General features: G+C 39.0%; 1 protein-coding gene across 10 annotated transcripts in view; it reads right to left on the reverse strand.

The window, feature by feature from the left end:
- Positions 1 to 2791: 2791 nt before the first annotated feature.
- Positions 2792 to 25977, reverse strand: part of LOC113935807 (zinc finger protein 577) — a 36166-nt gene continuing 12980 nt past the window's right edge. For 8 of the 10 annotated variants that reach the window (XM_027618321.1, XM_027618315.1, XM_027618318.1 and 5 more), the window contains 2 exons: positions 10432 to 10527; positions 2792 to 7426 (listed from right to left, as the gene is read on the reverse strand). In XM_027618321.1, coding sequence (XP_027474122.1) covers positions 5799 to 7426; positions 10432 to 10527 — 1724 coding nt within the window. In that variant the 3' untranslated portion in view covers positions 2792 to 5798. Of the gene's footprint in view, positions 7427 to 10431; positions 10528 to 18755; positions 21461 to 25977 lie in introns of those variants that run through there. The other 2 variants (XM_027618324.1, XM_027618323.1) reach the window with 2 other exon arrangements.

Raw genomic sequence — 25977 nt, forward strand, 5'->3', positions numbered from 1 at the left:
TAAGGGCATTTACTCATGGATCCTTGCTCTCACTTCATTTCCTTGGTTGAGACTGATCCCTTGGCACTCCTTCCCAAGCAACCTCCTCTCAGCAAGCAGTGACTCTGTGTCTCAGGACATGTGAATATAATAAATTTTTTCCTGCAACTCTCCTGTGTCCCCTCTCCTGGCTGCACCTGGCTGACAATCACCTAAAGGAACATAAAGCAGTTATTCTAGATTTTTACAAAAAGTCATATTCTCTTTATTTTTTTTATTTGACAGAGAGATAGAAGAGAGCCAGAGAGCACAAGCTGGGGGGAATGGCAGAGGGAGAGGGAGAGAAGCAGGCTTCCCACCAAGCAGGGAGCTGGATCTTGACCTGAGTCGAGGCAGACACCCAACCAACTAAGCCACCCAGGTGCCCCCGTATTTTCTTTAAATAGTGAGTTTCCCCCATTCTTTTCCATTTTTATTTATTTTTTATTTTTTAAAATATTTTATTTATTTGACAGAGAGAGACAGGGAGAGAAGGAACACAAGCAGGGGGAGTGGGAGAGGGAGAAGCAGGCTCTCCACTGAGCAGGGAGCCCGACACAGGGATTCCATCCCAGGACCCTGGGATCACGATCTGAGCCGGAGGCACATGCTTAACAACTGAGCCACCCAGGCGCTCCTCCTCATCCATTTTTAAGCCTTTATTCCTTTTTGCAGTGGATGAGACCTCCAGTTCGATGTTGAAAGGGAGTGATGAAGCAGCATTGTCTTCTTCCTGATTTCAAAGTTTCTCCTTTAAGTATGATGTTTACCAAAGATTTTTGTAAACTCCCTTTATCAAATTGAGCCTTGCCCATGTGATTAAGTCTCCATAAAAATAAATCCATAAACAGGGTGCCTCAGTCAATAGAGCATACAACTCTCGATTTCAGGGTAGTGAGTTCAAGCCCCACATTGGGTGTAGAGTTTACCTTAAAAAAAATCCAGGGACACCTGGGTGGCTCAGTTGGTTAAGCGGCTGCCTTTGGCTCGGGTCATGATCTCAGGGTCCTGGGATCGAGTCCCGCATCGGGCTCCCTGCTCAGTGGGGAGCCTGCTTCTCCCTCTTCCTCTTCTTGTGCTCGTCAAATAAAAATCTTTAAAAAAAAAAAATCCATAAACTACAGAGAGCTTCCAGGTTGGTGAACATCTAGCCATGTGCCGGAGGATGGTGCACTCCAACTCCACAGGGACAGAGCTCCTCCAACTGGGGACACTTCTGGACCTCACCCTTAGGCTACACCTAAAAGGATGATGATGTTTTCACTTAGCCCCATTGCCTTAAGGGTTCAGGGACATATTGGCTGTTTTGGAAGAGTTTTGAGGTCCTTACAGAAAGAAAATTTTCCCTGGGCAAGGAAAAGGGGATCCAGCAGAAGGAGCTCCAAGGATGTCTCTAGCAAAGGAGAAATCTAGAGAAGTGAAATTGACTCAAGAAAGCACTCCAGGGTTGTCTCTGTGAAGAGATCTAGACCATAGAAAATGAGGGGAGGGGTGTTTTCTGGGATAAATAGGGCTTCTGGGATGTTCTATTGCTTGATCTGAGGGGTAGTAGATAGTTGTTCACACATAGCTGTTGCCATTTTATGTTAAACTGATACCTGCATGTGTGACTATTTAATATACTTTTCTGTATGGTATATTTTACAATACAAATGTTTTAATAATTGCACATACTCCATTTTACACAGCTGGAAATCAGAATGAATAGCTTTTTAGTTCTTCTATTTCAACAATGACTGCTTATCACTACATAATACTGCATCCAATTTAATCATCCTAATAAACTATTAAAAATTCTGATGTCCCAAAATTATTTCTGTCCAACATTAGTTCCATGCTTCCATCAAGTATTTCAAAGAAAAAAAATAACAAAGCATCAAGATAATGTTAACATTTATGCAGTATTGTATTTATTTGATTGCCTTCTATATGAAGCTGAAAGCCTCTACATGACTAGGTCAATATCATATAAATATTTTCATCATCAGTATCTTGGGTATGTGTCTGTCATATTCCAGGCATCCATATATCTTTGCTTGAGTAAGTGAATAACTAGATTCTTTGAAGAAAAGAGAAATTGTTGTGAATGCATCATTAGTAATTTGAGATTTTTTGTTCACCATTTAAGAGTAGAATCCTGGTGCTTGGGGATCTCAAATAACAATATCAGTGGGCTGAGAGTGGGATAACATGCCATCAGAAAGGTGATAGTGTGCGGCAGCCAAAGGTGAGATTTGAAAAAACAAAAAACATTATAAACTGTAAGGATAGAATTGGTGAAGTAAAGAAAAAAATGAAGATGCTTGCTAGAAGCAGGATTGTTTCAGTGGCTTTTGCCTCTGGAGAGAATTTGTGGGCATTTCTGAGGGTGTGAATATGCCTCATTCTATGGTGGTGTCCATGTAGGAGAAGTACCATATAAACATTGGCCCCAATCATGATTCCCATGAATACAACACCTGGGAAAGTCTCTCCAGCTCAGGAGAGAAGTTGCAGCAGACCTCACTGCCAAACAACTAGGGAACATCTCTCAAGTTTTATCATTCAATGTGAAGTTAGCTGTCAAGCTTTGGTAGGTAATATCTATTAAGTTGAAGACAATATATTTACATCGGTTTTGCTAAGCAGTTATTTTTTCATTAATTATCATTAATATTTTTATCATTTAATCTTGCATTATCATTGCAAGAACCCTGGCACTCAAAATACAGATAAAAATCAACAATTTTTGCAATAGTACTTTTCTCAAATATATTTTTTATTGATGTAAAAATACACATAATATAAAATTAGCATTTCAAAGTATACAATCCAGTGACATTTACTACATTCACAATGTTATGCAACTACCACCTCTACCTAGTTCCCATTTTCATCATTCTAAAAAAACAAATAAATCCATAACCATTAATCAGTTTCCATGTGCTCTTCTCCTCAGGCCCTAGAATCCACCAATTTGCCGTCTGTCTCTATAGATTTACCTATTCTGCACATTTCACACAATATGTGGTTCTTTGTGTCTGACTTTCACTTACCATGTTTTTTTTTTTCACTTACCATGTTTTTGAGACTTATAACATTCAACAACACTTCACTTGTATAGGTAATCAATATTCCTTTATGTATACATATGTGTATACCTGTATATACATACACATACCACATTTTGTTTATCCATTCATCCACTGGTGGACACTTGGATTATTTCCACCTTTTGGTTATTGTGAACAGTGCTGCTGTGAACATTCATGTAGAAGTACTGAAGTACCTGCTTTCAATTTTGTTGAATATATAGCTGGGAGTGGAATTCCAGGGTCATTTAGTAATTCTATATTTAACTTTTTAGGGAAATGCCAAACTGTTTTCCACAGCAACTGAACCACTTTCCATTCCAGCTATGTTCAAGAATTCCAATTTCTGCAATGTAATCCTTAATATTAGTAAATACTGGGCATTTTAGGAAATGCTAAGAGAGAAAATGTTTCTAGTGCCCATGTTTTCATAATAAATCCAAAGTTCCTGCATTATACAGCACTTGCAATAAATGTACATGAACACAAGTCTTTTCAACCCCCTTCATCTCATATGTTGCTTATTTTTTAGTATTCCATGTAAATCTTTTATCACTTTTGCATATCTAAGAAATAAGGCTCTAGAATAATGGAGGTTTCAAGTAGGATAGTTCATCACACTTGGCAGAAACACTACAAAAGACAGCAGAAATGAGAGCAAACTTACAGTCTGATTCTTTAGAATTCTTATTGAGATAAATTATATATTACAAGATATTCTGATTTATAAGGAAATAGAACATTCCTATTTACATGAGATTTTATTACATAATGTTCTATGTCTATGCTGAGAATTTATTAAACCCTAAAAATTATGTTCCTTCATGTAATTCCAAAATATAATAAAGTCAAATACATAAAGTCCATGTTATATAGTATAGCCCACAATATAACTCCTACAAACCATTGTCACAATATATATTTTTTATATATTCAAATGGCATCATATTTGCAGTGAAAATGTCTAATATTTTTGGTAGAATATTCTCTGGAATCCTTTCTAAAACAATTATGTTAAGCCCTTACAAAATAATTTCATTCTATACATGGCTTCCAAGTTTAGCTAATTACCCAGATCTAAAATGCCATCAAACGTAGAAAAGCTGTAACAACTAAATGAGGACATTCCATTGACTATAACATGCATCACAATTGAAGATATGGTCAGATGTGAAGAAATAAATCCAGAAATACAAAAATAAAACACAATTAATCACTGATGCTTTTGCCACATTCACTGCTCTGTGTAGAGCAAATTATATTTTTTAAGAGCTTATGATGTTTAATGACATCAAATCCACCATAGAAAGCATTTTTAGTGACTATAATCACAGTATTTCTATATGATATAAAATCCTTAAGGATTTTATAACTTTACTGAACCTAGAAATTGTTCCCTTGTCTGAGAATAGGATCTCTCTGCTATGTGTATTAGAGAGCAATTAAAAGCTCTGAATTGTACCTTGTTTGAGGAAATCATCAGCATCCTAGAAACTCTGACTGGAAAGCAAGGGCTTTGGGTGAATGCACTAAACTCTGCCTCTGGACTTCTTCCCAGCCTGCTCCTACCTACTGGTCCTGGACGTGAGCCGCATCCTCCCTCCACATCCCTGTTGCAGACTAGCTGCCCCCACAGCCCACATCTTTTTACCCTGGCCATTTCTCCTGCCTAATGGGGTTTTATGCAATTTGGAGTTTTTTTCATAAACTGACATTTTTATTTGTATAGCCTTTAGTCAATGGGAGATTTTTGTAATAAGAAACCAAGGACTTCCCTTCAGTCCTGAACAGGTTTTCCCTCTGATTCCAGCTCAGAGTTTTATATACCTTTCTAGTTTACAACTCACTAAATGTGTGAATATACTTCACCCCCTTTACTATTCTACATTCTTAAAGTCCTATTTTTGTTTTACATTTCAGAAATTGTGAAACATAATCTGTTCAATAAAATATGAAATTAAAAGGCTCTGAATTGTAAATAAAGCATTGTAGATAATCACTGCAATTAATGACATTTCTTTCTTGATATGCGATGAGTTTTGTGGCCAAAGCATTTATCTATTATATGATTTTGCAGATAATTAGTGGCTTTGACATGTAGATGAAGGCTTTACTACATTTACTACACTAAATAGGGGTTTCCTCCTACTTGAGTTTGCTGATGTAAGGAAGATATGATTTAATTGGGAAGACTGTACCACATTCATAGCATCTGTAGGATGTCTCTCCTGTACAAGATGGTCAAAGAGTTTTGACTTTCTAGAGAATGCTATCATTATCACAAAATTCCTGAAATTTTTATGCACAATGAGATGTGATTTTTCTTGGCTTTTCTGCACTAACTGTAACTGCAGGGTCCCTCCCCTTAATGAATACTCTAATGTATAACAAATGTGATTTGAAAAGAATGATTTCCCACTTTCACTGCATTCACGGGTGTTGCCTCCTAAACACATAGCCTGTGACTTTCAAATGAAATTTTTGACAATCACTGCATTTACAATGTTTCTCTCTTTTGGCGAGATCCCTGTGGTATACCAGGAGGAGTCTTCAGATGAAAGGCTTACAACTTTCACTGCATCTATAAGGTTTATTTCCTATAGAAGTTCCAGAAAGGTCTACTATAATCACAGCATTCATGGCATTTGTATTTTACGAGTTCTCTGAACAGATAGGACTAATCAAAAACTATTTCTCACATTTCTACAGTCATCGCATAGAGAATTTTCCTCTATGCTGAGTTTGCTGATGATTAGTAAGAGCTGACTTCCGAAAGAAGGCTTTTTGACAATCATTGCATCCATAGGGCCTCTCTCCTGTGTGAGTTCTCCGGTGACCCATGAGAGTTGACAAAGTAGCAAATGCTTTTTTACAATCACAGCATTCATATGGTTTCTCTCCTGTATGAATTCTCTGATGTACAGTGAGATAGGATTTAGCCGTAAAGGCTTTATTACATACACCACATTTGAAAGGCTTCTCACCTGTATGGGTTCTCTGATGTATAATGAGAGTTGACTTACAGGACAAAACCTTTCCACATTCACTGCATCCATGAGATTTCACTCTTGCATGACAATTTTGCAAATGGTTAGTGAGACCTGACTTCTGGATGAAAGCCTGTTGACATTCACTGCATCCATATGGTCTCTCTCCTGTGTGAATTCGCTGATGAATCATAAGATGTGCCTTAGTGGAGAAGGCTTTCTCACAATCTGAACATTCATATGGTTTCTCTCCCGTATGAATTCTCTGATGGACAATAAGATGTGCCTTTGATGTGAAAGCTTTATCACATACACTGCATTTGAAGGGCTTCTCACCTGTATGGGTTCTCTGATGTATAATGAGAGTTGACTTAGAGGACAAAACCTTCCCACATTCACTGCATCCATGAGATTTCCCAACTGCATGCTGAGTTTTCTTATGATTAGTAAGATCTGACTTCTGGATGAAGGCTTGCTGACATTGACTACATCCATATGGTCTCTCTCCTGTGTGAATTCGCTGATGAATCATGAGTTGAGCCTTTTTTGAGAAAGCTTTCTCACAATCCAAGCACTCATATGGTTTCTCTCCTGTGTGAGTTCTCTGATGCACAGTGAGATGCGTCCGAACCATGAAGGCTTTATCACATACTTTGCATCTGAAAGGTCTCTCTCCTGAATGAGTTCTCTGATGTAAAGTGAGTTTTGACTTCCAAGGAAATGCCTTCCCGCATTTACTGCATGTATAGGATTTCCCTTCTCTATGACGAGTTTTCTGATGATAGATGAGTGCTGACTTTGTAATGAACGCTTTTTGACATTGACTACATCCATATGGTCTCTCTCCTGTGTGAATTCGCTGATGGATTATCAGCTGAGCCTTTTTTGAGAAGGCTTTCTCACAATGCAAGCATTCATATGGTTTCTCTCCTGTGTGAGTTCTCTGATGTACAGTCAGATGTGTCTGAACCATAAAGGCTTTATCACATACTCTGCATCTGAAAGGTCTCTCCCCTGAATGAATTCTCTGATGTAAAGTGAGTTTTGACTTCCAAGGAAAAGCTTTCCCACATTTACTGCATGTATAGGATTTCCCTTCTCTATGATGAGTTTTCTGATGACAGATGAGTGCTGACTTTGTAATGAAGGCTTTTTGACACTGACTGCACCCAAATGGTCTGTCCCCTGTGTGAGTCTGTTGATGAGTAATTAGCTTTAACTTACTGGGAAAGGCTTTCCTACAATCACAGCATTCATGGGATTTCTTTCCTGCATGAGTTCTCTGAAGCACGGTCATGAGTGGTTCATAAGCATTCACTGCACATTTATCGCATCCATATCGTTTCTTACCTAAAGGATTTGGGTCATAATTAGTGAGCTCTGACTTCTGAGTGAAAGCCAGTGTACCCACAATAGAATGAGCAAGATAATAAGGAAAGGTCCAGAAAAATATTTTTTTCCATTTACTATAAAAATATTAATGAGACAATCAGTAAAATTTGAGTAAGCTCTGTAGATTGGGTAATAGTTCTGTATCGATATCAATATTCTGATTTTGATTTTTTTTTTTTAGTATTTTAGTCATTTGAAAAAATTAACTTGTTTCTAGGAAATACACACTTAAGTATTTAGGGGTAAAGAGTTCAGAAAAACAGGATGTGTGTATGTGTGTGAATGGAATAATAGGTGGATAGAATGTGATAATGCAAATGTGGTAAAATATTACCACTTAGGGAAATCCACAAAAAGAATATGTAAGGGGTGCCTGGGTGGCTCAGTCGGTTAAGCATCTGTCTTTGGCTCAGGTGATGATCTCATGATCCTGGGATTGAGCCCTGAGTCAGGTGCTGTGCTGTGCTCCGTGGGGGGTCTGCTTTTCCCTCTGCCCCTCACCCCGCTCATTCTCCCTCTCTCTCAAATAAGTGAATAAAACCTTTTAAAAAATATGTAAGAAATTTGTGTTTAATTTTGGGATTTCTCACTAAGTCTAAACTATTCAGAAATAACATTTTCAAACTTTTTTTTTAAAGATTTTATTTATTTATTTGAGAGAGAGAATGAGATAGAGAGAGAGAGCATGAGAGGGGGGAGGGTCCGAGGGAGAAGCAGACTCACTGCTGAGCAGGGAGCCCGATCCCTGGACCCTGGGATCATGACCTGAGCTGAAGGCAGTCGCTTAACCAACTGAGCCACCTAGGCGCCCTGGAAATAACATTTTCAAAGGGAGAAAAATATAAAATATATAAAAATATTTAAAAAATATAAAAACCTTTATGTAAAGATATGTAGGAGTATTACTTATAACAGCCTGAATGTGGAAGGGATAATTTGTTTTATATTCACACAATGGCATCCTGCACAGTACTGCGGTACTCTTGATCTAGTGCCGGTTACACAGTATACTGACTGTAAAAATTAACTGAGCTGTACCCTTTTATCTATATATTTTTGTGTGTTTATGTTATACTTCAAAAAATTTTTACATAAAAAAGTAAGCAAAAATTTAGGCAGGAGTCAGGAAATGCTCACATGTAGGAGGAATTTGGATATTATACTAATAGTAACAGGATGCCATTCAAGGTCATAGTGGGAGAGAGATGACATGTCCTGATTTTCACTATAAGAAGTTAATCTTGTATGTATATATATCAGTTATCACACTAAAAGGTCTTAAGTGTTGTGACATAAATACTATTTTTAGGATTGTGGACTGTGCTTGGGAAAATTGGTAAAGACCTGCTATGGCATACAGCATTTTTTTGGATTATACTTTAGATCTTCCCTCTTTCCTCCAACTCAGAAGACTGTTTTTTCCGTATGATGGTTTAATTATCTTCCATACCCAGATAATTGTCAGAACCTGATATCTTTATAAATCTGCATGTTTCTAAAGTTTGTTTTAGTCTTCATGAATTTCGGGGGTGAGAAGATGGAAAAACTGACTTTAATTACTTTTTAAAAATAAATAATAAAAAAGGACCAAGAAATGTGGCTATTATGTGGAGAATAGAGAGAAGAGTAAAAAAGTGAGAGCATTCTCAAGAAAACTATGATAACTTTGGCAAGAGACAACGGATGTTGGGGCTTGGGTGAAACAATAGTTATAGAAAGCAGTGGAGGGTGGAGGACCCCCAGGTATAATAAGGAGAAAGTACAGACTACACTCGCTAATGGACTGGATTTGTGGTGTAAGTGAGAAGAGGAACCAAGAATGACATGATGTTTGAAGTAGTTATTAGATCTCCAAGTGCAGAAATGAAATATCTAGGCGAATGTGTGTGGATAAAAGAAGGTCTGGGCTGAAGACAGAAATTTGGGGCTCATCAGCATATAAATAGTATTCTTAAGGCCATGAAAATGAATGAAACCACACTAGGAACAAATGATAGAAATAGGCAAGGATGAAGCTTCATTCTCTCTGACTCTGGAGACTTTTGAAGATGCCCAGAGAATGGAGAAAGTCCATCCATCAGGTGCAAACAATGACCAAAAAAAGATGCCAACATAAATTTTGAACAAGTATCTGGGAGAGGCAGGTTAGAATGAAGCATCCTTGGGGCACCTGGGTGGCTCAGTCATTAAGCGTCTGCCTCGGCTCAGGTCATGGTCCCGGGGACCTGGGATCGAGCCCTGCATTGGGCTCCCTGCTCCGCGGGAAGCCTGCTTCTCCCTCTCCCACTCCTCCTGCTTGTGTTCCCTCTCTCACTGTGTCTCTCTCTGTCAAATAAATAAAATCTTTAAGAAAAAAAAAAGAATGAAGCATCCTTGCCTTCTCACTCAAAGATAAGCACAGTTAAGCTCTCTTACTGATTCTTCTCTAATTCTTCATGTAACAGACAACAAGCTCTAATATATTTAGACACAACCACTGTGATCAACATTCCCACCTTTTAGCTTGTTTTGATACATTTTCAGATGGCCCACAGAAGTTCAAAAACCTGATCCCAGGATAAAAGGCTTCTGTGTTAACTAGAAGAATTGTTATATCACTTGATCAGGTAAAAGGGGTGAAAACAAGAACTGCAGAGAAAATAGGAAGGGGCACTGCCACTGAGGAAGTAGAAGAGGAGGAGGAGGTCTGGAAGCTGCACAGGAAACATTCTACTGAACATGAATCAATCCAAAGAGAGAAAAAGAGGTGCACGTCTCCCTTGAAACACCAGGCAAATGAGAGCCTCGTTAATGATTTCTGGAATTACCTTGATTTACATTAATGATTCTGTAATTACCGATTATCTGTAGCAACCTTTAAAGTTTTAGCCTTGTTAAAACACATTTGTGAGGGGTCATCCCCTCATGGCCAACTACGTTACTCTCAAAGTCTCACATCTTCTTGTTCTCAGTTGCTCACTTACCTGAAATGCACTGACATTGCATTTCATCTTCTACACTCCATGACTCTTCTCCACGCTCGAAATTAAGGATCACATCTGGCTTGGTAGCTGGATAGCCTGTTTATGGGAAATGACAAAGGCTTGGACACTTATAATTGGACTTGGTGGGGGATATCTAGGGAAAGCACGGAAGTCTCAGGAATTGACAGAGTTTCACCTTGACAGATCAAATATCTATTGAAGGTGAGAGCACGTAAGTTCTACACGGAAACAGAAGACAGACAAAGAATCTATTGCCTATAAACTAAAGTTCAGTATCTTAAAGCTCTTTGGAAGCCAGGGCAACTGAAAAAGGAAAGGCTATTGTCTGTGACACTTTGAACGACACACAGCAATCATCTTTAACTATTGTCACAGGTTGCTATAATTCTCCCACATCATACCCAGATACAGATTCTTCTGAGCAGAACCTAGTAGCTGCCACTCTTCCCAGGTAAAGCCCACAGATACATCCTCAAATGACATTAATTCCTATTATAACATATTATTCTTCAATTTGTAGTGATCATTACTGAAGTGAAAAAGACCTCGAGGTATATGTTCTGGTTGTTTTTACCATAACTTACAAAGGCTATGTCTTTCTGTAATAGTTTTTATTATTCATTATGGAAAGAAGTAAAATGCCATTAAATCTACCTTCCCATATTATAATATATAGATGTGTCAAATCAACATGTTGTACTTTTTTAAAAAGATTTTATTTATCTGAGAGAGAGAGAGTGAGAGAGAGAGCCCAAGAGGGGGTAGGGTTAGAGGGAGAAGCAGACCCCCCACCGAGCAGGGAGCCCGATGCGGGACTCGATCCCAGGACTCCAGGATCATTACCTGAGCCGAAGGCAGTCGCTCAACCAACTGAGCCACCCAGGCGCCCAACATGTTGTACATCTTAAATTTATATGTTATATGTCAAATATATTTCAATTAAAAACTCTATTGCAATTGTACACTTAATTATTGACTAATCCGAAAAATTAGAAGTTTTTGAAAGGTATATCCATTAAATCCTATAGGTAAAATATCCCTGAAATAGAAATCTCTGAAAAATATTTTTGTTTTTTTAATTTTTATTTTTTTAAAAAGTTTTAACATCTACGTAAAAGATAGAGAACTAAGTGCTAACATAAAAACACAGCAAATATTGGCCTTCAAGGAGCTTTTATATATTTTTTCCCAACTAAATACTACCTTTTATTTATTTTTATTGACATATAATTGACATAAAACATTAGTTTCAGGTTGTGCAAAATAATGATTTGCAATATATTTGTGAGATGACGATGACTGCCACAGTAAGTCTAGTTAGTATTTACTACTATATATAGTTACAGGGAAACATATATCAACAGAAAGAACATAGAATCAGACTTGAAATGACTGCACATGAGTAATTATGAGCATAGGATATTATGTTTTTAATATATTGAGAAATAAAACATCCAAAATATGGGGAAAGAATGAAATATTAAAATGACCATTCAGGGGCACCTTGGCTGGCTCAGTCAGTAGAGCATGTGACTCTTGATTTTGGGGTTGTTAGCTCAAGCCCCACACTGGGTGTGGAAATTACTTAAAAATAAAATCTTTTATGGGGCGCCTCGGTGGCTCAGTCGTTAAGCGTCTGCCTTCGGCTCAGGTCAGGATCCCAGGGTCCTGGGATCGAGCCCCGCATCAGGCTCCCTGCTCGGCGGGAAGCCTGCTTCTCCCTCTCCCGCTCCCCCTGCTTGTGTTCCTGCTCTCTCTGTCTCTCTCTCTGTCAAATAAATAAAATCTTTAAAAAAAATAAAATAAAATCTTTTAAAAAACGACCATTCAGGGGGCGCCTGGGTGGCTCAGTCGTTAAGCGTCTGCCTTCGGCTCGGGTCATGATCCCAGGGTCCTGGGATCAAGCCCCGCATCGGGCTCCCTGCTCCACGGGAAGCCTGCTTCTCCCTCTCCCACTCCCCCTGCTTGTGTTCCCTCTCTCACTGCTTCTCTGTCAAATAAATAAATAAAATCTTAAAAAAAAAAAAAAGACCCTTCAGATGTATCTCTGATGTTCAGATGTGTATGAACCAGCAGAAAATTGAGCAGTTGAAACTTGAACAATGTAGAGGTTAGGGGCACCACCCCTGTGCTGTTGAAAATTCACATATAACTTTTGATTCCCCCAAAACTTAACTACTGTCGACCAGAAGCCTTGCTGATAACATAAACAGTTAATTGACACATATTTTATGTTTTATATACTGTAGTCTTACAATAAAGTAAGCTAGAGAAACGAAATGTTATTAAGAAGAGATGGGGTGCCTGGGTATCTCAGTTGGTTAAGTGTCTGCTTTCGGCTCAGGTCATGATTTCAGGGACCTGGGATGGAGCCCAGCATCAGGCTCCCTGTTCGGCAGGGAGTCTACTTCTCCCTCTCCCTTTGCCCCTCCCCTCTGCTTGTGCTCTCTCTCTCTCAAATAAATAAAATCTTTAAAAACAAATAAATAAATGAAAATAAAAAAATAAAAATTAGTGTGAAATAAAGACATTTTTCGTCACTAGAAGTCCAATGCGGTACACATTACACAGAGCCACTTGAAATAAACACATTTTTTGAAATGAAAACAATCATTTATTTTTTCAAGTTTGTTACTAATCTCTACACCCAAAATGGGGCTCAAACTCACCACCCTGAGATCACAAGTCACATGCTCTTCTGACTGAGCCAGCCAGGCACCCCAAGGACATTTTTAAATAAACAAAATGAGAGAGAATTCACTGCTGAAAGATCTGCACAGAGAAATCTTAAAGGATGTTTTCAGGCTGAAAGAAAATTATGGTAGTTGAAAATTCAGATCAACAGAAATGTAGTGCACACCAGAAATTGTAAATAATGGGATATTTGTAAGGTTCTTATTCTTCTCATTTTCCTTAAAGGGTAAATTGTTTAGGAGATGTCCATGGGCCAAATCCAGCTCCCTGCCTACTTTTCTTTTTTTCCTTTTTGTTTTTTTAAGATTTTATTTATTTATTTGTCAGAGAGAGAGCACAAGCAGGAGGAACTGCAGCAGAGGGAGAAGCAGGCTCCCTGCCGAGCAAGGAGCCTGATGTGAGACCCAAAAGCAGATGCTTAACCGACTGAGCCACCCAGGCACCCCCTGCCTACTTTTCTAAGTTAAGTTTTATTCGTCCATAGCCACATCCATTTGTTTACCTATCTATGAATGCTTTCACTATAGAACAGATGGTTGAACAGATTTGATAGAGACTGTATGGCCAGCCAAGCTGAAAATATTTAATATCTGGCCCTCTACTGCCTAAGAATGAAATTAGTAACAATGTAAGGTGTTTATAACAATAAAAAACTAAAAGGTAGGGCAATGGTAGCTCAAAAGACAGAGAATGGACTTAAAAGGAATTATACGGCCATCAGGTCATTAAATTTTTGGAAGTGTGAAATGGAATGTGTGAATTACAAGTGTGAAGTAGGGAAGGTAAGGTGTGTGAAATGAATAGAGTAAAATGTCATGATATCAATTCTAGGTCAACTGTGATGAATGAAAGATGTCACACTGTGAGCTTTAGTGGTTTAGTAACCACTAAAATAACAATAAAATCAATAATAATAAAACAAGAAATACTACTTAACCCAGCACAGTCTGCCCTTGAGGCACCAAAATTCACCATTCCATGTGCAAAATGCACTTTTCCCTTAGGACTGAGAATGAGACAAACTGTCCACCCATCATACTAGAGAACCTCACAGTGCAATAAGAAAAATAATAGGCTTAAAGATCAGAAAAGAATACTGCTGCTATTTGCAGACAAGACTGTGTATAAACAAAACCCAAGAAAGCCTACAGAAAACTACTAAAACTTATGAGTGAATCTACCAAATTCACAAGACAAAAGGTCAAAATATTAAAAAGTCAGTTGTATTTCTGTACTAGCAAACAATTGAAAAATAAAACTAAAACAAAAAATCCTAATACCCAAGAGTAAATCAAAGATGTACAAGACTGCTATGATGAAAAGCTGTATCATGTTCATGGATGGCGAGGCTCCCCACTAATTTTTTTTTTACTAAGGTAGATTTAATATAATCTCTACCAAAATTACCAAAGGCATTTTTAAAACAAGTAAACAAGCTAATTTTCACATCTATATGGATAAGCAAAGGATGTAGAAAAGCCAAAACAATAGTGAAATAGAAGAACAAAGTTGGAGAAGTTAATTATCCGGTTTCAAGACTTAAGCTCCAGGAAATAATTATTTCCTCTAAGGAGCTGGTCTGATTTCTCCTTATGAATAATACATATCAAGACATTGTTTCTCATCTATTATTTCTTTAGGTAGAATTCTAAAGTGTTTCTCATCTATTATTTCTTTAGGTAGAATTCTAAAGATGTCCCTTCAAGATTCCTGCCCCTTAGTTGTCCAATCAAATGAATTTAGGTACTGTGTTTGGAGATGTAATTAAGGCTACTACTCAGCTGACTACACACAGGGAGATGAACCTGGGTAATCAGGGTACCATGTAATCACATAAGCAACTAGAAAGCAGAAGAGGAAGATTTTTCAGGAAGGAAGCTGGAGAAACTGGAAGCATAAGAGGAACTCAGTTGATGGCTGGAAGAGGACCATATGTAAAGCACCAGAAAGAATATAAGCAGCCTCTAGGAACAAAGATCAAACTGCACCTGATAGCCAGTGAGGAAACAGGGGGCTCAGTCATATGGTCACAGGGGAATGGATTCTACCAAAACCTGAATAATCTTGGAAGCAGCGTCTTCCCAGAGCCTTCTAATAAGACTCTGTGGGCCCACATTTATTTCTGTCTTAATGAAATCCAGGGCAGAGAAATTACCCAAGCCAATCCCGGCTTCTGACTTAAAGAATGTGAGATAATAAATTTGCATTATTTTAAGTTGCTAAAAGTTTGTGAAAATTTGTTTTTGACACCAAGAGGAAAGTAACACATTATCAATACTGGAAACATTAGACAGTATTTGTAATTCAATTTAAATACATCATACATTCTTACATATCTGTTTACCTGTATTCCTTTAAGCAAACTCAGTGGTCTACATTTCATTTTTCTACCTTTGTCCTAACGTTGATTTTATGGCTTATTTTTCCTTCAATTCTGAATTTAGGAATGTTTGTATGTTTCCATTTGTTAATTATTTTTATAAGCCCTCTGCAAATCCATGACAATGAAGGGCAAAACACAGGAAAAAACCCACCAGGGCCTTGGTCATTTTCTTCTGTTCTTAGGAAATCACCAGCATTTTTAGTCTACTGTCTTTTCTTGTTCTGAACATCTGACAATAGAGCTCTGATTAAGAATAAAGGAGACAAGGGCGCCTGGGTGGCTCAGTCGTTGAGCATCTGCCTTTGGCTCAGGCCATGATCCCAGAGTCCTGGGATCAAGCCCCGCGTCGTGCTCCCTGCTCTGCAGGAGGCCTGCTTCTCCCTCTCCCACTTCCCCTGCTTGTGTTCCCTCTCTCGCTGTGTCTCTCTCTGTCAAATGAATAAATAAAATCTTAAAAAAAAAATAAAGGAGACATTTCAATGACAGGCTAGCTTTTAGAGATTTGACAATTACTCAACACCCTTCTTTTCATGAAGGATGTTTCTTTTTTTTTTTAGAGAGAGCATGTGAGTGCGGGGGGTGGGGGACAAGGGGAGGGGCAGGTTCTAAAATCTAGAGACCCAAATTCTAGACTGGAAAGCAAGATGAAGTGGGTGGAATCTGCAAATCTGTAGAGATTGTGTTGTAGGTTCTAAAGTATGTAAATCGAATTTCTTTCTGCTGAAATCATCTTCCCATTCATAACAATACTATTTCAAAGTTGCCTGCTTCGTCTTCAAGGCACTGCATGGCAAACATTGTTCTAGAAGTTCTCTGTTCGTGGCGACAGAAAGAGGAGGCCAGGACAAGACACCCCATAGAACACACGGGCACCCAAAGTTTTTCCTGGGGACCAGGAAGGGAAGGGATGGGATAAGGGGCAGGGTAAGGTTCAGTAGGACCCACAATCAAATTCCTGTCCCAAGCTCCCGAAACAGGGTCCATCTAGCCTCCTAGAGCAGGAGGAATGAGGACAAATGCCTCCCGCACAACAAAGGAGCTCTGTAGAGCCATCTCCTGCCCCAGCCACACAGGACAGACCTACCAAGATCTGACTTTGTCCAAGCTGAGTCACCGGATGAGCTTGGAATTGACCCATGGAAGGCCAATTCCCTCACATGCTGCATATAGAAGTCGCAGACATCTTTGATAAGGTCTGACAGGCACCCTCTTCAATAGCCACTTCAATCCAGGCAGAATTCTCACGTGAAGAAAAATAGACAAAGGCAGATGAACTGCATGTTCCAGAACCTCTGTGGCAGCCAAATGGCCAAGAAGCACTAGCCACTAACTAGGAAGACAATGTATCCCAAACTGCACCTCCCAGAAATCTGTGGCTCAGCACAGGTGCCTCAGTTCCCAGAAAAACCAAAGAGGGATTAGACAGAGACCAAACTACACTCCCCAAATTCAGCTGGGCTTGGGTCTCCTCCTCATGGGACCTGGTCCCCACTGATGGAAATTACCTCCTTCTGATCTCTTCCTGGGAGGCTGAACAACCTGGGGGTGGGGACTCTAGTGACTAGACTGGCCTCACCTACCCCTTTGCTCACATGGAGAGAAACCCCACAGTAATTTTTATAATCCATTTGATACAACCTTCTTAAGTATACAGAATATTTATAATAGCTGTTTTTAACATCATTTTCTGTTAATTCTGTCACCCATGTCAATTCTGGGTCTCTATTGACTTTTCTTCATGTTTATAGATCCTAATTTCCTGTTTTGCTTTTGCATACCTGGGTAGGTTTTGACTAGATGCCAGACATTGTGATTTTGACACTGTTGGTTTTCTTGGTTGATGGATTGCTTTCTATTCTTTAAATACTACTGGGCTTAAAGTTAAACTACTTGGGAAGCAGTTAAACTACTTGGAAACAGTTTGGTTTTATAGTAGCTTTGAGGCACCAAAATTCACCATTTCATGTGCAAAATGCACTTTTCCCTTAGGACTGAGAATGAGACAAACTGTCCACCCAACATACTAGAGAACCTCACAGTGCAATAAGAAAAATAATAGGCTTAAAGATCAGAAAAGAATACTGTTGCTATTTACAGACAACAGGATTGTGTATAAAGAAAACCCAAGGAAGCCTACAGAAAACTACTAAAACTTATGAATGAATCTACCAAATTCACTTTTATGTTTTGTGAGGAGGGCTCAGAGCAGCCGTTACTCGAGTCAATTTGAGCGACCCCCCCCCCCAACTGAAACACTATTTTTCTGAAGATCCACTTTGATTTTCCAAATGTTGGGAGGAGTTTCCATTCCAACTGGTGGAAACAAATTATTCCCAACCTGTGCAAATTCCAAGGATGGTTCTGCCTGTTCCTTTCCAGTGGTTCTTTCTCCAGCCCAGGGAGCTTCCTTACATATATGTGCTGATCACAACTTCAAATCATGTGGAGGAATGTGCTCATTCTGGGTGCAGCTTTCTCCTCTCCTGTAACCTGCCCCATAAATTTGAGCCACCTTGAATTCTCCAAACCCTGAACTCTGCCTCAGTTTGGAGAGACTGCCAGGATTTGATTGGATTCCCTCTCCCTATGCTACAGAATGGAAACTCTCTCCAGGCTGTAAGCTGGAGGTAGTCATAAGGCTCCCTTCATTTGTTTCCTTTCTCTTGAGTTAGCTGTGCTGATCTCCCTACTACCCAATGTCTGAAAACAGGCCATTCATATATTTTGTCTATTTTTTTGTTATTTAGTGAGAGTATATACATTAAACATTTACTGTTAAAGAAAAGAGGTTGTTGGAATTGGCTGTGAAGAATTCTGTTACTTAGGTGCATTATGGAATATGCATTCTATACTCAGAATAGGATATGTTCATTTATACAATTTCAGAATAGATACAAATACATTTGGCAGCATTTGCAGCACATAAAGCTCATGTTCCTTTAGGGCATTTATGAGTTCCAGTGTTCATCATTTGATTTACATATTTCAATAGTATTCCATGCTTGTCACATCTAATGACACAGGCGTAAGATTCCCTGACTATAGGGAAAAAGTTACTGTATTTGGACCATAATTATCAAAGATAATTACTACTCTGTGAACACGCTTCTCTACATTTATTTAAAGGCTAGGTAGGAATTTACTGTAGTATGAATTCTCCGAAATCTAATGTTTTTGTGGTAGACAGAATGGCCTCCCAAAGATGTTCATGTCCTAATCCCCAGAACCTGTAAATATATTACATTACGTGGCAAAAGGCATTTAAAGTAAAAGATGCAATTAGGTATTTTAGGGCCATATGAATTGTTTCTAGAGTTTCACAGCCTCACAGAGAACTGTGCCTCAAGACAAATCATACCCAGAGCCTCACCCAATACTTGATTTAGAGCTTTTGAGCCGAGAAGATTTAGATGGAATTTTAGACTTTGAGTTGGTACTATAATAGGTTGAGACATTTGGTGGTGCTGAGAGAGTGAATGTAGTTTCATGTAGTATGGACAAATAATTGGGTGCCAGAGGGTGTTCTGAAGGAAGCAGAATAATGGCCCCCCAAAGATGTCCACATTCTAATCTCCAGGACTTGGGAATATTTCACAGTATAAGGGGGAATCAAGGTAGTAGGTGGAGTTAAGGTTGCTAATTAGCTGATTTTAAGATAGGGAGGTTATCCTGGATTATCTGGGTGGGCCCAATATAGTCACAGAGGTCCTTAAATGTAGGAGAGGGAGGCAGGAGTTCAGTGTCAGAGTGATGGAAGAGTTGACTGGCCATTACTGGCTTTGAAGGTGGAAGGGGTCTGCAAACCACAAATTCAGGCAACTTCTAGCAGCTGGAAGGACAAAGAAAAACAGCTTCTCCTTGCAGCCTCCAGAAAGAAATGCAGCCCTGTGACTCCCTTGTCTAGCAAGATGCATTTCAGACTTCAGACCTCCAGAGCTATAATACTGTGTTAAGTCACCAAATGTATGGTAATTTGTTACAGCAGCCATAAGAGACTAATAAAGTTGTATCTCCGTATTCATTATATTCATAGGTTTTTGCTACATAATGCAATTCCTAGTGCCCAAGATTTCATTTATTAGAAAAGTCTTTCCCAGATTCCCAAGGTATAAAATTGTGACACATTAGTTTGGCAATAGAATTCCTATTTTAGAATTTCCATCTTTTATTGTGTTCAGGGGTTTCTCCTATGAGTTCTTCCACATTTTACTGAAAATGTTGTCCATATTCAGTGTCTCTAGCGGTATCTTTCTACACTTCTCTGACGTGATGAGGTAGAACTTATCACCGAAAACATCATCACATTCTTTCCTAACGTTCTGGTCCTGTGGGAATTCTTTGATACCAATGGAGATATCACCTCCAGGAAAAGGCTTCCCCACAATAGCTGCATTTCTGCCCAGTGGGATTTCATAGAAATTTAATAAGTCTAAATTCTCACAGACTTATCCTCCACCACCACTGCATCCATAGCATTTATGTGCAAAATGAGCTCTGACATATAATGTGTGGAGGATTCCTGCTGAAGGCTTTTCTGGTATCAGATACATTCTGGTACCAGAGATTTTCTTTCCTACACAATGTCTGTAACATATAAGATATAATTTATTACTGAAGGTGTTGCCACATTCACTGCATTTGCAAGACTTATTCCCTGTGCAAATTCCCTATTATCTACTAAGGCCTGACTTCTTAGAAAAGGCTGTTCCACAAACACTACATTTCTACCCCCGAGGAACTCACTGAGGTTTAACAATGGTTGAGTTCCCAAAGAAGGTATTTCCACAGGAACTGTATTCATCTCGCTTTGCTCTTGTGCAAGTTCAGTGATGTATAAAGAGCTATGACTCCCTGAGGAAGGTTTCTCCACCTTCAGTGAATTTATAGCTTTCTCTCTTGTATGAGTTTTCTTATGTTTAATGAGAACTGACATGTGGGCAAAGGCTTTGCCACATTCACTACATGCATATGGTCTCTCTCCGGTATGAGTTCGCTGATGCTGAATGAGCTTTGACTTGCTCCGGAAGGCTTTTTCGCAGTCACTGCATTCATAAGGTTTCTCTCCCGTATGAATTCTCTGATGCTTGGTCAGGTCCGACTTAAAAAAGAAAGTTCTTCCACATTCACTGCATTTATAAGGCTTCTCTCCTGTGTGAAGTCTCTGATGTGCAATGAGGTATGCCTTCTGGGAGAAGGCTTTCCCACACACACCGCATCCATAGAGTTTTTCTCCTGTGTGAGATCGCTGATGTCTATTGAGCCGGCACTTCCGGCTGAAGGCTTTGCCACATTCACTGCATCCATAGGGTTTCTCTCCTGTATGAGTTCTCTGATGTACCATAAGCTGTGACTTTCTGGAGAAGGCTTTTCCACATTCATTACATTCATGGGGCTTCTCTCCAGTATGAGTTCTCTGGTGTTCAGTGAGCTGAATCTTCCTCATGAATGTTTTCCCACATTCATTGCATCCGTGCGGCTTCTCTCCTCTTTCAGTTCTCTGATGCCTAATGAGTTGTGCCTTCCTGGAGAAGACTTTCCCACACTCACTGCATTCATGTGGCTTCTCTTCTGTGTAAGTTTTTTGATGTTCATTGAGCTGTGATTTAGTGCTTCTGGGTTTAATGGATCCAAGACATTTAAGTCCAGTAAGAGTTGTACCCTCCTGGATGTAGACTGATGATTTCCCGCATCCACTAACCTCATCAGAATCCTCTCCTGCATATCTTCTATTCTGGATAACAAAACCTAAATGTGATTTCAAACTTTTACAATGTGAGCCAAACTTATTGTGTCTTTGTGTTAAAGGAACAAGACTTTTGCATAAATCGAAATTGTTTCCAAGTGCATTACTTTGCTGATATCTTTCCAAAGTTTTACTCTCGTTTTGGTTTTCTGGGTGCCACTGCATATGGTCAATCTCCCATATTTCTTCTAGGAAAAAGAACAATGAAAACATCCATGATAATTTTAGGGGGGAAAATGTAAAAAAAAAAAAAAAATTTGCCATGGTTTGGGCTAGCTCTTTATAAGATCCCTAAGAGAAATATACCCTATGCTCTGTGAAAAAAGACAATATTATAAAACAGCAAAGGGAAGAAAAGCTACTTTAGAAACAACACTGGATAGCCTACAATGAATAAATATAACTTGGGATTCTTTCCAAATAGGACCTTGCAAAATGGAGACAGAAGTAAAAATAGAACCACACAGTGACTGGAATAGAACAAAACAAGATGGAGGGGATGGATCCATTCATCCAACAAATACTGAACGTGCTGGTGTTTAGGAATATGTTACAATATGATATTTGAAGGTTAGAATAATATATTAGAATATTAGAATTAGAATATATCAGTTACACTAAGGCAACTTATTTAATTTGTCTCCATGGAGCTGTCATTCTAGTAACGAGAGAGAGCAAGATGGGGGAAGAGGGGATCAACGAGTAACCAAAGAAATAAAAGAATTACAGATAGTGCAAAATAGTATGTATGAAGGAGATGACAGAGTAGTGGTAGGTTAATCTTAGATAAAATAGTCATCCATGAGACAAGGCAAGTTAAGGTGACATCATAGGATAAGAATGAGCAATGTTATGCAGATAACTTGATGAGGAACATTTCAAGAAGGAACACCCAATGCAAAAACCCAGAGGCAGAAAAATTTAGGCATAATCAAGAAACATAAAAAAAAGGCTGGTGTACCTGGACTATCCTGAGCTTGAGTGAAGTGGAAATAGCTAAGTTTGAAAAGGGTGGAAGAATTGAGAAGATATAGATGATGTAGGAAGACTTTGTTAGAAATTAGGTTTTATGCTAAGAGCAATGGCCATAAGCCACTGAACATTTTTCGGAAGGAATACAACCCATTCTGAATTAGTATTTCCCAAAATACCAATAATCACATAGCTGTTGTATGAAAAATGAACTGGAGAGATTAAGTTGTTGAGAGAATATACACAACAGGATACAGCAGAGTTCAGCAAGAGGTAACAGCAGCATCAGCTGACCACCATGGAGATGGAGAAACGTACAAGAACAAGGACACAGTACAGAGAAAGGAAAGACAATGCCAGGAGGAAAAGATACGGCTCACTGTAAGAATGAATGCCGGAGGAAGAAAAGGGAATCATCAAGGATAGCTTCTCAGGATGTGGCTTACGTATCTGTGTAGCTGCTGGTGCCATTTAATAAGGTGAGGAAGATTAGGGAGAGAGGTTTGACATGTGGGGACTCAAGTGCTCCATTTTGAGGGACACATCAGGCTTGAGACAATATATACATTCATGTACAAATATGAAGTATCCGGTTAGATCTATGAGTGTGGAGAAAGTTCTAGACTTCAGATAACATTTTTTTTTAAGTGGGCACGGAGCCCAATGCAGGGCTTGATCTCACAATCCTGAGATCAAGACCTGAGCTGAAATCAAGAGTCAGATGCTTAATCAACTTAATCACCCAGGCGCCCCTTCAGATAACAATTTTAAGTCATCAGTATATAAACAGTACTTATTTTGACTACACAGAATCAGGTGAGATAATGTAGGAAGAATGGACAGAGAAAGGGGGAGGCCCAGAACAAGAATTTCATGGATTCCAAGTCTTAAGAGTTTTGGGAGAGGAATATGCAAAGAGAATTTGAAAATCCCATCCAGAGACATCAAACAAATGCTGATCAAACATAAACAATGTGGGTTTTCATAACAAAGGGCTGGAATCAGAAATTCAGAAAGGACCGACAGCATCTCATCCCAAGATTACTGAGGTAAAATACTCAACAACTGCCTTGTTACTAAACCTTTCCCCTTTCATTCTACCTGCACACCAAAACTAACTTATATAAAACACCAATCACCTATTTAGACTGATACTGTAGTCAACACTTCAATTTTCTACGTAAAAATGATACAACCTCACCCAGTCCAATATACCCAGACACATGTATGTCCATCTAGAATTTAAAAATAGATCCTTAGGGGACCTGAGTGGCTCAGTCAGTTCAGTGTCCAACTCTTGATTTCACTCAGGTTATGATCTCAGGGTTGTGAGATCAAGCCCCACATCTGGCTTGGTGCTGAGTGTGGAGGCTGCTTAAGACTCTCTTTCTCTCTCCCTCTCCCTCTGCCCCCCACCCTGCTCATGCGTGTGCACATTCTCTCTCTAATAAAAAAAAAAGAAAAGGTCCTTGTGCCATCTGCCCTTGTCCCAGAGAAGAGTACAGTTGTAGTGAACAGTGGAAACATCACCTTCTCCAATGAGTTTAATCATACTATAACTGCATACTATGATGTTCAATAAAATTTTCTGCAATGATGGGAATGTTCTGTATCTGTATTTCCTATTATGGTACCCACTACCCGCGTGTGGCTACTGAGCACTTGAATGTGGGTGACCAGAGTGACAGAGGAACTGAATCTGTAATTTTACTTAATGTTAATTAAACTTAGGTAGCCACATGTGGCCAGAGGCCAATACAATGGACAGCACAGATACAGGTCATCTGTATCCATATAAACCATATCCATATTTGTCATTATAATCTACTTGATATATTCATCCCCAAATTTTCTTCTTTCAGCTAATGCCACATTCTTCCTTAATCTCTGTTCCTACATCGTCTGTCACCCACCAATTAAGAGATTCATTCCCCGTCCAGGATCAAAACATCGACCTGTCTTATCTTCCATTTATCCTAGAACTCCAAGCTGTAACTTCCTATGTTTCAATGCTACTCCCTAGCTATCAAGCAAGACTCAAGCAAGCTATCAAGCAAGACTATCTACAAATAGCACAAAAAATTAAAACAGAACCAAATTCACTTTGCCATAACTAAGCCAATTATTAATATAAAGTCCACAATAATCAGCCATTTCCTTTCATATAGTCTCCTATAGGCCAAGGTACTAAGAATCTCCCACATTGCTTTCCTCAACTCTACCTCTAAAATCTTTTTACTAACCCACATCATTTTGACTTGAAATTCAACTATCTTTCTTGCAGAAATTACTTTATCATTCTTCCAAAAATCACTTTAATTCTTTCTGTAACACTTTACCAAAGCTCAATTTTCTCTAATTTTGCAAAAACAGCCCCTGTCTATGCCTCATAATCAAATCCTAAAAATTTTAATGGGACTTTGACACTTGGAAGGTATTCTGTCCTTCATTAGATCCAACTCTTTTAGAGTGCAGTAGGGTGGCAGTTCTTCAACTACACGGATCAAAGCACAGCTGGCCTAGTTAAGTTTTTCCAAGCTCATATGCTCAGGGCACTCCCCATATCTAGTAGATTAGAAACCAAATCTCCAAAGACAAAGCCTGTGGTTTGAAAAAGTTCCCATGTAGTTTACACACATCCCTGATTTAAAAACAAAATTTAAAAAGAAAACAAAACAAAATAAGACCACTTTCAAGATGTGAGTAACAAACAGATGCAAATGATGCTGTCCGTGAATGATTATGTAGTCTACATGCAGTAAGGAAGACTAACATAGAGGCCTTTTCTCTATATGGAAAAAGAAGCCTCATACCCACCATAAAACAATACGATAAAACGTGTGATCATGACTGAGTCAGTGCAGTGTAGACACAAAATACAGAAAAATTAGAAAAGAGGGAGTTCCAAGTGTGCACTGGAACTTGTGGAGATAAGAAGAGATCAAGGTGAAGGAAGGCGGTAACTGGCCGTAAAAATGCAACACAATCAAATGCACAGATGCCAGTCCTCAGCTTACTGGACATTATATGACCTGCAGCTTTCAATAAAATATATCACTTCCTCCTCTTTGGAATAAGTTTGTCACTTGTTTCTGGGACATTTTCTGACTCTCCTACCATAGCCCCCATACTTCTCACTCTATCCAGCTGGGTTCTTATCTTCTCAACCTCTAAATGTATGTGGACCTCTTGTTTTTTTAACCAGTTTTCACTCCTCCTGTTTTCTCATCAAGTTCCACCACTTTAATGCCCCCTGCCCACAGAGCAATGCAGCCATACCATTAAAAGGGACTCACTGAACCTCTGAAGACAGCCAATGTGTGTAGCAACAGGTGCAATGCAAGACTAAATGATCACAGCCTACTCCGACGTGGGAATTGAGAGTGTGCAATTCCCTAAGGCCTTCTCAAAACGATAAAATCTAATAGAAATAGCAGAGACTGTCAGATATAATACAGAAAATTCAAGGCAACTCACAGGTAACTAAGCACCTAATGTGTACAGCAGCACAGCAAAACCTAAGTAAAATGCACTAGGAGTAAAAGGATTCACCAGGAGGAAAAATGATCTCAGGTTGCAACACAAAAGCTGAAGGAAAGAGGACTTCCCAGGATAATTATCCTCGGTGCTGGCAAAATATTGAATTAGAGGTCTGATCAGGCCACAGAAGGGGAGATGTCAACCTGGGAATAACTGTCAGAGTACAGAGAGCTTAACTCTTCAAATATATCTG

This window comes from Zalophus californianus, chromosome 17 (assembly GCF_009762305.2).
Source record: "Zalophus californianus isolate mZalCal1 chromosome 17, mZalCal1.pri.v2, whole genome shotgun sequence".
NCBI lineage: Eukaryota > Metazoa > Chordata > Mammalia > Carnivora > Otariidae > Zalophus > Zalophus californianus.